The 17,385-nt window shown below is 36.7% G+C and overlaps 1 protein-coding gene across 1 annotated transcript in view; it reads right to left on the reverse strand.

The window, feature by feature from the left end:
- Positions 1-17,385, reverse strand: part of stk17a (serine/threonine kinase 17a) — a 40,719-nt gene that overhangs the window by 3,141 nt on the left and 20,193 nt on the right. The window contains exons 2-4 of the mRNA XM_058765682.1: positions 15,936-16,148; positions 796-940; positions 437-563 (exon numbers count right to left, since the gene is read on the reverse strand). Of these exons, the coding sequence (XP_058621665.1) occupies positions 437-563; positions 796-940; positions 15,936-16,148 (485 nt within the window). The remainder of the gene's footprint in view (positions 1-436; positions 564-795; positions 941-15,935; positions 16,149-17,385) is intronic.

A 17,385-nucleotide genomic window follows, 5' to 3' on the forward strand; every position in this document is an offset into this window, starting at 1 on the left:
AATATTAGTATTGTAATTGCACTGTTGAGATATATAGATAAATTGCACAATTTCAATACTAATATTTATGTTTTAAAATAAATAAATAATAATAATAATAATTATTATTATTATTATTATAAAAAATATGCTCAGTTCAATTTATTTACTTTAAAATTTATGAACTTTATTAATAAAATTTAACTACACAGTTCAACTGTATTACAGTGATATTTCTTTACTGATTTTTTTTTAATTCAATTTGGTTCATAAAGTTATTATTATTATTATTATTATTATTATTATTATTATTATTATGAAGATTTTTTTTAATGCAATAATGCATGTACAGTTCCGCATCTAGTAAGTGATATTGGTTACTGGCCACAGGTGTGTTAAGATGCTGTTTTTAGTCCCTGTCTTTGATGTGCGAGTATGATCTGGGACTGGCTCTTACCCACATACTCCGGCGTGCCCATGATCTCCCGGATCTCCTGACTGCTGCTCACCAGCCTCGACAGGCCAAAATCCACCACCTTTATATCCCCGAGAGGAGACTCGCTGGTCAGCAGGATATTCTGAGGCTGAGGGAGAAAAACAATAAGGCAACTGCTCAGAGAAACCTATAATCATAATGGTGATATAATTACACTCTTGTAGCTCTGGTGAATAAAGCAAATGTATTTAGCCCACAAAAACATCAAACACCACCCTGACACTTTTACTGATTTAGCCATAAAAAGTCAGATTTCGCTAAATTTAAATTTTAAAGCGTAGTGATTTGCAGCATAGCGAAGTGAAGCGTGATTGACGTACTTTGAGGTCCAGATGCACCACGTTGTTCCTGTGAAGGAAGGAAACTCCCTCCAGGATCTGCCTCATCAGTCTCTTCACGTCTTCCTCTTTGAAGGCCTCGTCTCTGTCTGCCACACACTGGTTAAAAATCTCCCCTCCTGCAGCGCTGAACACACAGACAAACACATTCATCTAGAAATGTGCAAGCAACGGCTCGCCCTAAATGTCACTATTTACTCACTGTGATATTTTGAACTCGATAACCAAATCAGCTATTGAATCATTCTTTTGAAATGGGTATTTTCATACAATCAGACTGAATGTTCAACTCCATTTGGGGGTCAAAAGATATTTTTGTATTAATTTAATTAGGGGCCAGCTCCAGGCATGCCCACCCAATCAGAATTGGATAAAGATTGCGTTCATTTTTTTTTGTTCAGTGATTAAAATCAATCTGAAGCGCGCTGTATTTTGAGAAGAAGTTTAAGATATAGCTGGAGACTGCCTCAACAATCATAAAATAACACCAGAAAATTGCAGCGTTTTTCTTTTATTAGCTGAATGCAAGGCGCGCTGAGGCTTCACGGGGAGTTAAATATGAATATGCATCATTGCCTACCACTGAAATTACTTGAGCAGTTTCATTAATGTTCTTAAAAAATAAAATAAAAAAAACACTCATTCAATAACGTGCATTCATTGCAAGGACGGAGGAAGATAAACGTTTAAAATGCATGCAGCTCAAATGAAAAGCTTACCCCTTCTATTCTGTTTTCGCTTTATTATATAATAAAAAAACAAAAAAACAACCTTGCTACGTGTACTGCCTTAAGCTAACTAAGACTTGTCTTGCATATTATTGCTCTTCTGTTGATTTTGATTGCTTCCATTGTCCTCATTTGTAAGCCGCTTTAGATTAAAGTGTCTGCTAAATGACTAAATGTAATGCTATATGTAAGAATGAACACAAAGTAAACAACACTGAAATAAGAGCTTGTGCAATGAAAGTTGCGTTCGTTACTATAGCAACAGTTGGCTCGACTGTAATATCCAGTGATGCAAACTATTCGACTTTTTGTCAAATTCCGCCGTTTTGAATTGAAAGTAGGGCTGTCTTTTGTTCTAGACATGATTATGGCCTTGTTTGGTATAAATAATAAAAAAAAAAACAAGTTAGTTGAAAAGAAATCACCGGTGTAGAAACAATCATCCAGAGAAAGAACAAAGAGGGCTTTTTTTTAAACTTTTTTTATTTACTATTCAATAAAGAGAAAAAAAATAAAAATTGTGAAAGTGCATGATATTCTAGGCTGCCCATGACAGCTTTTTTTAAGTGTACATATGGTTAATATAGCAATATCTACAGCATAAATATCTAGACTTTTTCCCCTTGCAATATCCAAATTGCAAATCAGCATATTAGAATGATTTCTGAAGATCATGTGACACTGAAGACTGCAGTAATGATGCTGAAAATACAGCTGCGCATCACAGAAATAAATTACAGTTTAACAGATATTCACATAGAAAACAGCTGTTTTAATTTGCAATAATATTTCACAATTTTACTGGTTTGTACTGTATTTTTGATCAAATAAACGAAGCCTTGGTAAGCAGAAGAGACTTCTTTCAAAAACATGAAATGAGACTTTAGTGCATCCTTTAAAAAAAAAAAAAAAGTCAATTTTGCCTTGTGCACAACCTGTTTATTATTTATTTATTTATTTTTTCTAAATTTCAGATCGCTAAATCATTAGGATTATGTTTATCCTGAATTATAAAGACAGCAAAGGGGAGATGAGCAGTTTAATCAGAAGTGATCATCATGTTCCAGGCCAGTGCTGGATGAGTGCGAGTGTGTTCCTCTGTTTGGGATATTTTAAACACAGAGGAGCTGCTTTACCCCAAAACAACACGGCAAAGAGCTGAGCAAATAACATTTCTAAAAATGTTTCTACAACCATGTGATTTCAACTACAGCACATCCAGAACAATGAACGCTCTCTCTCTCTTGTGCTTGGGTACGGGACATGCCTGCAACCAAAATAAACACTAAGCTTGTTATTTTGATCAACAGACCATCCGAGCAAAATCTAAATAAAATAAACTACGTCTAAAATCTGATCTATATCTGCTTTGCTCCTCAAATATGTCTATAGAATAGCACATTAAACAGGGTTTAAAATACAGACAGTGTTTAAATGCACATTAAACAAAGTTTTAAACATCCCGCAGGCTGAAAAACCCTTAATCCAAGTGTGTGTTAAGCTCGATTTAATGTCAGCGCAGGTAGCGGCTCATGTCCTCAGCACATGCTGGCAGATGATTCCCAATGTCCTGCGTTCCTGATCAGACAGCGTGATGAACTCGATTAGACACAGACAGGGAAAGAAAGCGGCCTCAGGCCAGAGCTGTGTGTGTGTGTGTGTGTGTGTGTGCGCGTGTGGAGTTGATGTGAGGATGCAGTCTGGCTTTCGAGGACACAATAAGATAATAAAACAGTTGTTTGTCATGTTTGAGTGGTTCTTACAGGCTCAGTCTCAGGTCTCTATAATATACTGATTCCTCCTTCAGTGCCCATCTATAGCTAACAGAGGACAACAGTCGCTTCCGGATGAAAAAATGCTATTCATGATATAAATGATTTTCCCTATGGAAAAAAACTACATTACCCATGATGCTGTAAAGAGAATTCCACCAATCAGAGAGTCGCAGTGAGCAAATCACATCAAACAAGTGCTAAGCTCCGCCCACTCCTATGAAGCACCGGAAATCATGGAATCAAGATAAAAAAGTTTGTCAAAACAAACTTTAAGTTGGCTTGAGAAAGTCTGAAAAGTTTAAGAATTTAAAAAAAAAAAAGTTGCAAGTTTGATAGAGGAGCAACAATAATGTACAGTATGTGGAAAATAATGTTTTTTGAACCTTAAACCACAAACACATTGCATTACACCAAATAATGTTCTTTTTAGCAACGTCATATGACCCTTTTAAAAGCTTAAACTTTGAATGTTTTGAATGCAATGCAGTCTTAGATAGATAGATAGCTACAGTAGATGCATGCTAAGGACCTCAGCGTGGTTGCTAGGGTATTCTAGGTGGTTGCTAGGGTGTTGCAATGTGGTTGCTAAGGTACTCTGTATGGTTGCTAGGGTGTTGCTATGCGGTTGCTATGGTTCCCGGGTTGGTTGCTAATGTGCTTCTATACGGTTGCTAAGGTACCCGGGGCGGTTGCTAGGGTGTTGCTATGCGGTTGCTAGGGTACCCGGGGATGTTGCTAGGGCGCCGGGGTGGTTGCTACGGTGTTGCTATGCGGTTGCTAGGGTGCCCGGGGTAGTTGCTAAGTTGTTGCTACACGGTTGCTAAGGTACCCAGGTCGGTTGCTAGGGTGTTGCTATGCGGTTGCTAGGGTGCCCGGGGTGGTTGTTAGGGTGTCGCTCTTTCAAAACACTTTGAATATACATATGCATATTTTGCAATAAACTTAAAATACAGAATCATAACATTTCGATATACAGAATCATAACTTTAAATTAATAATTTTATATTTCTCCATTATTAATTTAAATTTAATTATGTCATTCACAATGGTTCATTGGATTGTAGTTGTACAGTCTAGTGTAGAAGTTCAGTCTTGTATCCGTTTTTTTTTTTTTTACTGATTTGCAACGTTTGTACTGTTGTGACTCTCCTCTTAGCTGGTTTGTTTGCTTCATGGATTATAATATTAATTCCTATGTGGAAAAATAATATATTCCGGAAACATCTGAAAGGCGGCTGCTTTCAAAGACTCCCGTATTTGTGTAAGGTTTCTATTTACAATGTGTTTATAACATGTAACCAGTCACAGGCGTGTTTGTTGCATCTATAAACAATCTGTTTTCCATGTTTTCCAGTCAGAATCCACTCTATACGCCAGAGTTTGTTTAGCATGAGTGAATCTTTTGCTTTATCCAATATATAAACACAATGTAAATAAGAGGTTCATTGTGCAGTAGAGACAAATGTTTTGATTATAACAGGAGTTTTTACTGGTTTTGGTACAGACAGCTGGTGTTTTGGTACTATGAAAACACTAATAACTAATGCGCAGAAAATCCCACAGTACCAGCACACCAGTCTCTCCTTTGCTCAAACACAATCTCTCAAAACGTCTAATTATGAGCAACAGTAACACTGAAAACATCAGGCTAGACCGGCCCATATCATTAACACTGCGTCATGTTTTCAGAGGCTTTATAAATAAGCTGTAGTGTGTATACGGGACATCGGTGACGGAGGAGACGTTTGTTTGTGTGGATTAGACTGCAGACATGGCCCTGTGTGCGTGATTCTCACTGTGTGTCCTGTAATCCTGTTCTCTAGTCTCTGAGATGCTTAGATGAAGCAAAAAAAATATGAATACATGATGTAAAAGCAAAACAAGTCATTATTAGGTTTTTACCTTGAGTATTACATGATTAAAAAAGGAAAAGTGAAAAAAAAAAAAAAAACCCTATTTAGCAAATTTAAACGAATATTCATACTTTGATACTGTGCATTAACAAGTTGACAGCAAAATTAAAATTATACCATTTAAGATGATATGCAACTGTGTAAAAAAAATAAAATAAAATAAACAACTTTATAAGAAAATACTAAGAAATTAGCAGGGCTCACATTCTTTGACTCGAGGAACTGTATCTTCGAGCTCAACTACCAGGAGGTGTCGATATCTTTATCATTTCAGCTTCATATTTAGTAATACAATGTTTTTTAATTAATTCATTTAATATTACTACTTGTGTTTCAGTTGTAGCTTATTTCTCAAGGTTTTTTTGTTTTGTTTTGTTTGTTTGTTTTCTCCAGTTAAAATGTTTTTAAAAGTTTTAGTTAATGATAATCCTGTTTTGAACCAGGTTTTTCATTTCAAGTTTTCATTTTTGTTAATGTTTTTTGTTTTGTTTTGTTTTTTAGGTTTTGTTCTATTGATGTAATTTTATTTATTTAATTTTTAGTTGTAGACATTTCAGTACTTCGTTTCAATTTTTTTTACATCAAACCTTTACAGTACATTCCATTTCTGCTTTATTTCAATGACTGAAAACACTTTTTAACAGTTTTAGTTAACCATGACCACATATAAATACTCGCACACAAACCCCATTCTATTCTGTGAAATCTACAGCAATGCTCAGTGTTTATAAAACCATAAACCAGGACCGTCTTATGACCCTCATAACCCGAGCGAGACAGTCTGGCAGGGAAAGTCATTAACACCAGCACAGCTGTAAAACATGGGCTTTCAGAGGCTCTTCTGTCTGCCGTCCTCTAGAGACACGAGTAATGAGCGTCCAGCGGAGCCAAACCCGCTCCACAGCCTACAGAGAAACACAGGAGGAAAACTGACATCCAGCCAGTGCATAACTAGGTCATGTTTTGGGGCCGGATGAGGGGACGACTGAGCGATCACATCACTAATGCAGTGCAGGGGTCAGTCCACACACACACACACACACACACACACACAGCTTGTTCTTCTGGATACCGCTCACATTAGAGATCAAACAGAAGGGTGATGCCTTTAACCACCGATCTATTTCCAGAAGCTCGTCACTGTCAAATCACAACTGAGCCAGTCCGAGTAAATCATTAGGACTGAATGAAAGGCTCCTCTGATGGAAGATGCTGTTAAAAGAAAGAAAGGTTTCACACGGAGCGCAGCCGGAGAATCAGCGCAGATCAGCCTGTGTGGAGCGCAGTTATTAGATATCATGAGATATCACTCAGTACTGTTATTTAGGTTTGAATTGAATGTGTTGATAAATGTTTTATGCACCACATCTTGGCCAATCATCTTTTCCCAACAACTTGCAAACTTCAGTCTACATAAATGAATTATTAATAATAATAATAATAAATGATGTTATATTACCATATTGTAACATTTTATTACTTAAAAAAAATAAAACAAATAAATAAATATATATATACACACTACTAATTATAAGTTATTTAAAATTAGCAATATCAACAACAAATTATTGTATTCTATTACCATATATACACCATTTGCATAATATAATAATTAGTCATTATAATAGTTAAACTAATTATTATTATTATTATTATTATTATTATTATAACTAATTTAAATAAGATTGATAATAAAATAACCATCACTTCAATAGTAAGAACAAAATATTGTATTATATTACCATACATTATTATTATTATTATTATTAATTTTAAATAACCTCTGAAAACCCTGAAGCGCATGAGCAGAAATGGGAGCTGTATGGTGGGAAAGCAGAGGCTCAGGGTGTATTTCCCCATACAGCTGAAAACACTCCGCTGCACCCACTGCATTCCTCTCTGGCCAGCATCAGCCTCCATTTGGGCTCAGATCTCACACCACAGGAGCTGCAGTCGCTGCAATCTCCCACTGTGTAGGAGGAAACAGCTGAAGAGTGTGAGAACAACAAATATAAACAGCAGACTGTGCACTTGACTACCAACAGATTCACCATGTGCTACTGTAAAACTGCTATTATAGTTAACTAAAACACACAGAATGCAATTTTATTTGCATTTTATTTCAGTTTAAGTTTATTTTTCAACATCTCAATTTCATCTAGGTTAACTTGATGTAATAAAACTAAACCGACATCTAAAAAAAATATACTAAAACTACATTCAAAATAAAAAAATAATTCTAAATATTTTAATAGTATCTTGATGATGCTATCTTGATATTATAATGATGCTAAACACTAAAATGTGCATGTGAACCTGATGAGTCACCTAAAACGTTTATTAAACTGCGTCTACAGAAACGCAGCTTATTTCATTCACACTGGAATAGATGCAATTCTACAACTGATCGTTTAAGTGTGGGAAAACAAAACTCACCCTAACCAGATTTAATGCTCTTTTCACACTGTATTAACCACATGCTTCATGAGCGTGAAAGCCATAGTGAGTGCTAGAAGCAGTTGTTTCAGATTTGTATGAATTTCACTGCATGACTTTGTGGCACATCAAGAAATTGAATAGGTAAATGTGTTTCCATTGTAGTTTGTGCATGTTTTTGTATTGCAAAAACGCTTTTTTTAATGCAATATTGTATGCAAAATTAGCACAAAAACACATGGAAGGAAACCAAAAATTACTAACGTACAAGTGCAACACCATCTTTCACACCAACACCACAAACTGAGCTCTAGTGCAAAAGTGTCTGTACTGTGAACCTTAACCAGTGGAGTAAAATTCAGTGAAACCTACAGACTTTAAGTTGGAAGAGATGATACCACATCTATAATGCCACTTATTCATAAATCAGTAACACTGGAATTACAGAATCAATTCATCTTTGAGTTGCATGAATGCATGAATGAATGAACAAACGCACAAATGCATGAATTAATGTTTATGGCTTGGAATAGCTCTGCTTCCAACCACGAGAATATGGAAATAACGTTCCTTCTGATCATGCCACAAAAAATTGGTGCTCTTTCTCAGTATTTTTGCACTGTTTTCCAGTAAAAATCTCTAAAGATTCTTAAATCAAAACATGACAAAAAAAAAATTTTCTCTTCTGAAAAATGTATTTAAAATGAAGTCAATTCATGAATAAACAAATAAATATTGCCTAATAGGGCCATAAAAATTAACTTAATTCAGAGGGAAAATATATGTTATTCTCCACTGACATCTGTGTTATTGTTTTAGGCATAAACTTACTTTTTATTAATTAAACAAGATATTTGTACTGAAAAACAAGATAAAAAATTGAGAGAAAGATATTTATGCAATGCATGCAACATGTAATATCATGAATTTAAGACTTTCTGCTCTGATTTAATAATTTAAGGCCTTAAATTGTGGAAAGGCAAATTAAGACTTTTAAGAACCACAGAAACCCTGTTGTTTCCCCACATAAACAAAAATGTGAAGACTGGCAAAGCCAAAGAGCAGAAAATCTCACTTTAACTGTGAAAACTAATTGTTCTGCCTTGTCAAATGTCTTGGCCAATAAAATCAGCACCAAATTATTGGCTTCTTTCTTCAGAAACATATTTGTGACCCATCCAGAACGGACAGCAAAACTAGGATGTGTTGCAGCAGGTGCACTGAGCTGTCGGTCTCTGTAACGCCGAGGGCTGACATGCATTCATCGATGATTGAGTGATTGCTTAAACTAGCAGTGCAGGCAGGGCTTTCCCAACCCCGGCTCTGGAGATTAAACCCACAGACGATCCCTCCCTCTCTGGGCCGTCAGCCACGGTCCGGCCGCTCACGTGCTGCCACTGAGAGCGCTGACATAATGAACTCCCAGCTGGAGCTCCCCGACTCGCCCCGGACGGCCAGAAAAAGCATGAATAAGCCCTCTATCATTCCAGCCAGACCCCCATCCAAAACCACATCCCCTCCTTCAAACCGTCCCAGTGCCCCCAAATATCCCTCACCCGGGGGAAGATGGAAAGAAAGGAAAGCTGTCAGTTACAACTGGCTCTTTCTGGATTTCACATGCTAGATCAGTGAGAGAGAGAGATGCATTACGCTCTACTTCCCCACCACAGAAAGAGCACTAAAACGAGCTCTATTATCACGGCGGATAGTGCTGACGGGGAAAAAGGGCTAATTTGAGGCACTTTACTCAGCAGCTTCTGCTTTTGTATCATGTTTTTGATCTTACCTCTAATAAGAGCTCAACAACAGACTGAGGAACGAGGAAGCAATTAAAGAACAATTAAAGAGATATTAAACATTAATTCAGGACCCAAAAACAATATAATCCTTCTAAGGGGACCTCAGCATATTTCCAAGGGGGCTGCGATATGACTTGGTTTTGAATATTTCTACACTTAAAAAAATAAATAAATTAAATTTATAAACAATTTTCAGAAATTCAACTCAGAAATTGCTTGTAAATTTTACAATTACGGACAAAGAAACAGCAAGTAACAGGTTGAATTAAATGTAACATTTTCAAGTAGAGATCGCTGTTATTTACAACTTAAAAAAAAAAATATATATATATATATATATATATCTCATTTTTTACAGTATAGTTGCACTACCGTTCTAAAGTTTGGGGTCAGTATTTTTTGATGTTCAAGGCTGCATTTATTCGATCAAAAATACAGTAAAACAGTAATACTGAAATATTACAATTTAAAGTACAATTAGTTTTCTTTTTTAATTACTGAATTTTCAAGATAGATTTCTGCTTATTTATATTGTTTAAAACAGTGCTGCTTCATATTTTTGATATATATAAAATAATTTCATAATGTGTTTTTTTTTTTTTTTTTTTGGATGAACAGTTTAAAAGAACAGAACTGATTTAAAAAAAATATATATTTTGTAACAAATGTTGTTACTGTCAGTTTTTTAATCAATGCATCCTTGTTGAATAAAATAATAAATTAAGTAAAATAATCATCTTTTAATGATTAAAATTATTATACTGGTAGCAATTGCTATTTGTAGGGTAAAAATAATTTGAAAAAATAACTAGTGTAAACTATGAAGAACAATCAATTATTTAAAACTGTATTTGAATTATTTATAATTATTTTATTGAATTATTTTAATATATATATTGCCATTCCTAGTTTCCACAAAGTTTGAAGCTTTCAAAATAAAATATTGTCTTTGATAATGGGGGATATGGAGTCAAAAAGGTTGTACATTGTTGGGTTACCAAGTCTGATTAGTTAGTTTGCACTGTGTACTAAAAGTCTGTATGCATTTATTCACTCGTGATGACCTTCCGTGGCCAATCTGGACAGGTTTATAGACCCCAAGTGAATTCATCTGGAAAAAATGCTTATCCCGGTTATTGGGGTCAAAGTTGAACATTTGCCTGACCAGCAGGTTCTTGGCCTTGTCTTAGGATGCTAATCTGCCGGTGTAATCTATTATCTGCCTAATGGCCCGTCTGACCCCCCGGGGTCTTGGCAAGATGCAGTCAGAGCAGATTTACAGCACCATACGAAGGCAATCAGGAGCTCACGACCACTGCCGTCTAAAACAGGGCCGTGGATATTACATTTCATCAGTTACTTGATAAAAACTGGTTTGGTTTTAAATATGTTACGCCCACCTCACAATTTCTGAAGGCTGGACACTCTATATAACAAATCAAACGTGTGCGGCCTCAGCCGACCTGCCAGTCTGACACAGTTATGTTCACTCTGCATAAACCAACTGCTCCAGTTATTTATATGCATTTATTTAGAAGCAATTTGACTAATCTGCTGCAGATTTAGGCTGTGCACAGCGTGAGTGACCTAGCGTGCATCACAAATTATATTGAGCGTTGCTGTTAGTGGCATGGGTTTGTATCGACTGCGTAGAATTGTAGGGTAACTTGTCACGATACCAGAGAGCTCGAACATGTGACAACATGAGCACCAGTGCACTTACTGCTTTAATTAGACTAATCTGCACGTATAAGCATGTTAAGAGAAACGAATAATGTGTAAAGTGATGAGACCAAACAACAAACTACTGGAGATGGCTTGAGATACATGCAACTAGTTTAAACAAGCACAAAAACATTTTTATAATTGCTGAAGAAAAGCAGCACAAAACACTAAAGGGATGAAACCTAACACTGATTATGTTACTTCATTTGACTTTTTTCCTCATGTTTTTAAAAGCACTAAAGAGAGCTTGCGCTTCTTCAGGAGTACGGTGTATGCGCTCAGAGACGGAACAGAACACGGATATGTAAAGCCTTCTTTTAGCTCAAGGTGCGCTCCTAAACAGTCAAAAATACACCCACAAATGTGTCAAAATGCGGTGCATGTAATAAATGAACAAACAGTTGAGAATGAAAATACACGTGTAACGGTAAATTGGATCCGTGCGGCTCTTAAAGTGGCAGCAGCTATATTCCTGCTGTGATTGTGAGCTTAATATTAAATCAAACAACAAAAGACATTAAAAAAAAAAAAAAAACTCACTGCTCGAGTGAAGGACTTTTATAGCTTTAATAAGAAACAAAGAAAGTTTTTACAGTGAAGACTATGCTATTTAATTTTACATTTGATTATTCATACTGAATACTTGAGACTTGCATTAAAAAAAACCTTAAAGCATAGTCTGTATTTGTATATTTTCTATTGCATTTGTCCTTTGCTTTTTTATTACTGACAGTTTAATTATTTTCAATAATTTTGAGGACTTTTTGTTTGTTTGTTACTAATATTAGTTACTCTAGTATTCTGCTGTGGTATTGAGAATTGTGAAAATTCATTGTCATGGCAACCGTATTTACAGAAAATATTATATCTCACTATCTTTAAATAAATCACTCATAGAAAATTTTGGTCATATGGTCTACTCATAATTGTGTTAAATAATCGTGATTACAATACTGACCAAAATAATCGTGATTATGATTTTTGCCATAAAATCGAGCAGCCCTACTGTAAAACATAGTTATTATGCATGCAATAAATTCTGAACAATGTTGGCTGAAGTGGCAGAAAACTCCACTTGATTTTTAACAATGCGTTCTGGAAATTCCCCTATTATTCTTTCATTCAGGCTCTGGCTTGCATGCTGGGAGACAGCTGCTGGTGAAGGACGGCCGTGTGGGCAGATGATGAGCGATCTGAACTCAGTCCAGCTGAGCACATGCCATCGCTGGTGGGTGAGAGGAAACGAGAGTGACCTCGCTGCTCGTCCAAACCCAGCCGACTGATATAGATCGGCCTGCAGGGAGAAAATGGGATCGGTGTTGACCAACGAACCCGTCGATACGGTCACGCACGCTGCAAGATAATCACCTCTTCCTCATCATAGTCAGTTCTTTCATGGCTTCTCTTCTGCTCTTCTTCAACACGTTTCTTTGTAAACGGAGGCGTCTCGTCAGTTTCCATGGTTGGGAAGAGTCTATGGGCTCTGTGTGTTCGGAGGGGCAGATTAAAATTCCTGCGTTGACCCCTCTTCCCCGCCGCGAGGGTCAGTCCATTCACGCCGGACACTGGGAACCGGGTCAACCGGGACAGAGGCAGCTGTGCAGCGACAAACCAACACGGTCCACTCACTTTCTGCTGGAGGATCTGCATTATATTCCAATGCAAAAGTGCAAATGCTTTGACATACTTGTAGGGATCCAATGCACTTTGACAAAAAAAATAAAATGAAAGATGCGAGCGCAGAGCCATAATGAAATAATGCAGATCATCTGCTCCAAATTTTATTAGTCGATGAATCCATCAAACTCCAGGTCGAAACAAAATGTCCAACGAGACCAAGTTGAATCCCATCTGCGCTCATTGTCTGGGAGAGGATATGGTTGAGTGGAAGCCAGAAATGTGTGACCTACTTCATGCCAAATGAAAAACTGTCAGTGTGACCTTTCTAGAACATCAAATCTGCTTCATATGACCACCAACGTGATGAAAATAATGGCTGAATTGGAGCACACACATCAGATATTGAGTAGGGCTGTGTGATATTTACAAAAAAAAAAAATAATTTTTGATAATAATTAAACAATATTTTGTTTTTGTGCTTGTACCTCCACTGGTTTAGGCCCATCATGGATAAATAAATATGACACTAAAACCGCCAACAGGTGATGGCAAGTCCATAAATGAGTGATTATTGAGTGATGCAGTGAATCATTCATCAAACGATTCATTCAGGAACGGAACAGCACAGTGTTGCTGAAGCGCTGTATAATTTAATATAACATTAGCAATATATATTAATATTGACAAAGTAAATGTTTGTTACAGGCAGGTCTATTATTTACAATTTCTAGATTGAATTTGATTCAATATTGATTCATTTCAAAATACTTCAGGTACATGCCAATTTTTCTTATGGAAAAAAAAAATATATTTTTTTTGTAGAATTATGGAAATTAACAACAGAGCCTAAACAATTAAAATTGAACTTCCATTTATTCTATCATGGATAAATAAATGGGTGGTGGCAAGTCCCTTAATGAGGAGAATAAGGAGTGATTCATTGAATCATTCATCAAACAGCTCATTCAAAACGGCTGATTCATCATTGACTCGAATGATTCATTCAGAAACAGATTAATTTAGGAATGAAACATCTGTTTCTCTGAGACGCACAAATGTTTTTTCTCCGGCTTTGTTTGGATCTCTTTTTGTTGGCAATATTCTGTCTAATATGCAACTCCCTAAATATTAACTGTTAAATATAACATTTGAGATCACACTCGCGCTAATATTCAGGAAAACAGCACTCTTGCTTGTGTGATATTGCTTAACTATATCATATCTAATAAGAAACAAAAACCCATACAGCGATATTTTCGTTTTCATAACTTGAATTATAAAGGCATTCTATCTGTATTCTAATAGGCTTCATCACACAGTAAATGCCTTTGGATTTTAAAGACGTGTTTTTGTTAGTTTTTTTGCATGTGACATACCTGATAATGTCAGCTCGCACATTGCTAAAACAACAATTAGAATATTATCGTAGACAATAAATACCGCACAGCCCTAATATTGAGTGCAATGAAGTGGGTGAAGGACTACAGCAGCTGTACAGTAAAGATGATGAGCAGCAGAAGGGCCCGGAAATGCTTTGTCCCGTAGCCCATGTCAATGTCAGCATTTGGCTGCAAGGGAAACCCAATATGCCAGTGCACATGCATGCATTACCACAATAACTCTCTGTGTGTGTGTGTGTGTGTGTGTGTGTGTGTGGATGCTGAACGTTGCTGGAATAGCGAGTGCTTACTGAGGCGTGCTCAGTTTCGCTTTGGGGGGTTTATAGGTGGATTAGTGCTCTGGTTTTCACTCGCTCTTGTTTTCCCTCCATGTACTCGTGTTCATCTCTTATTTCAGCGTCCTGCTCATTTACCTTCGCTGATCCTCGGGTTTGCGGTCTGAGCTCAGTCTCAATGTACTTTCTTAATTGGATAGGATGGGATTTCACCTCAATATTTAACAGCCTGACGTGATCCTGCCATTGATTACAGAGTAATGCATGGCAAAGTTTATACTCACAAGCCTGCAAAATCACTAATGCACAGATTCAACAATATATATTGATACTGAAACTAAATGTTAATGACAGGTAATTAAATTTAAAAACTAAGTTTATTATGATTATTTGATGCGAGACACTCGCATTATTTAGTGACATTTTATTCACATATCAACTGAAAAGAACATAGATCATTCTTGGGATTTAAGAATCAACATTATTTTTTAAAACAAAGTCAATTATTATGGTTGCCAGGTTGGGAAGATTAAGTAAACAACTGGGTGTAAAAAATAATTTAAGAGAAAAGTTCTAATTGGGGAATTGAACCTCTTGAAATCATGAATGCTGCTTGTATATTATACTGCTGCCATACAGATCTAAAATAAATGTGATTTCTTTCCCAGCTGTTTACCTTCACAGACATAACCAACTGTTTTTGTAACTCGTGTGCTTTTAACGTAAACTTGTGTGTGAATGAGAGCTTAGTTTAGTTAGTACTCGCATGCTGTGACAGCCGCTTTCTGTGTGTGCTTCGGATGTGTGCGCTCAGTCAACCGTATATCAGAAGTTTAAACTAATATGGTTTAAAACGCACGATTTCTGCGTGATAATCAGAACCGAAACAGAGGTTTTCTAGCAGGTACGAGCTGTAATGGCGCAGCCCTATTCTGGAAAAGGGGGCGGGGAGCAGCAGCTCATTTGCATTTAAAGAGACAGGCACGAAAACAGCCAGTTTCTGCTTCCACTCAAAATAGGCATTAAAATGATTTAATGAAACATCTGTAGGGTATTTTGTGCTGAAACTTCACAGATACATTCTGGGGAAACCTGACTTATTACATATTGTAAAAGGGGAATAATATGTCTCCTTTAATAAATCAAGAGAAGCAAAAATCGTGATCATGATTAAAATATGATTCATCATGCAGCCCTATCTGACCAGAACCAATGCTGAACTGAATTGATCTGAATAATGACTCTATTGTCTTTCAGAGCTGCTTCACAGAAGAATCTGAACCGTCTCCATACGGTGGGTTTTCATAAATTATTCTGATATTTTCCTGTGAAGCTCCATTGACACAATCTGTATTATATAAAGAGCTATAGAAATAAAGGGACTCTGAAATAAGCACTGAATTAAAAGATCAACCTTGAGATTTAAGAATCGATATCGATTAGTTACTCACTATTCCAGAACGAGCACCATCTCGCTGGCCGTCTCGTAGACCTGGTGGAGATTGACCACTCGTGGACAGGCCGCTGCCAGCTCCAGCACGCCGATCTCATGAATGATCTCCGTTCTGCAGTCCTGGCCCTTCCTCCTTTTCCTCATGTACTTCGCTGCGTATGCTTTCCCTGTGCTCTTCTCCACACACTTCCTCACCACAGCAAACTTACCTCTGACGGGGAGAGAAAACCAGAGGAAGAGTGTTTGTTAGCAGTTAGAATATTTCACATCAACCTCATATCGCAATTGCAATAAATTATGTGGATGATGATAAGCTCTGGACATTTTCACTCAATATGGATTTATCAAAGCTGATCACACAGCAGAAATCAATCTGCACGTTCTGTGAGTCTCTGCATTAATAACTACATTATTATTATTATTATTATACAAAAAGAATATAATGAATATCATACAACATGCATCTTATTTGACACAACATTCAATTTTCAAAAAAATCTGTTTTGTTGTAAATTCATTTATATTTTAAAAGCATGATTAATTTCCTATTTTAGTATTAAATTTGAAATAATTTCAAACTCATTAAATCCAGAATCAATCAATCTATCAAGCTATCAGAATTTAGGGGAAAATAAAATTGATTTCATAGACTCTTAAATTAGGGATCTTTTTTTTTTGAACAAACATGTTATTTACATTCATTCTCAAGGTATAACAAACAAATGGAAAGCATTTCCTTAACCATTCAATGCCAAATGAATATTGTGATAAATATTTATAGTTTTGGCCACATCCCCCAGCCGTAAATTCATGGTAGTTACACAGAGCCAAACTTAGGACAATCAAATTCACAGTATGGTTTTAATTTGATCAACAACCACCTACTTCTCTCTTCTACGTTTAAAACTACTAACCAGTGACATTTAAGGACAAGAAACTGATCACAAAATGGAACATACAGGTGCTTTTACTTCACCAATCTGCTTCAGATATACTGTAGTAGCAGGGCTCACGTTTCCTCGCATCCCATTGAAGAGTGCGGGTCACAAACACACAAAACAACTCTGTTCAGGGCCCCTTTCCATTGGACTGAGAGAAAGGCCGGAGCTGGAGGCTTTGAGGGACGTGAAAGGCTGCTGTGTGTCTAAAGATGGCACACTTGTTATCACCACGGCTGAACATGCTTTTGTCCCGGTGGCATATTTGCAGGATGAAATCATCCCGAAGCCGAAACTGACCCTCTGTGTCCCACTTTTAGTGCTGAACTGGAATATGCAGGGCACATGAGGAGAAAAAAACTCAAATACACGCCGGCAGACGAGGACACACTTCGCCTGAGAGGATTCTTGAGAAAACGGTGCATTGAAACGACACCGTCCGGCTGAGCTGCGAACTCATTCACTACAGCGCAGGCAATTCTGATTTGTGCGACACAGACAGCGTCCTCG

This window comes from Onychostoma macrolepis, chromosome 24 (genome assembly GCF_012432095.1).
Source record: "Onychostoma macrolepis isolate SWU-2019 chromosome 24, ASM1243209v1, whole genome shotgun sequence".
In the NCBI taxonomy this organism is placed as follows: Eukaryota; Metazoa; Chordata; class Actinopteri; order Cypriniformes; family Cyprinidae; genus Onychostoma; species Onychostoma macrolepis.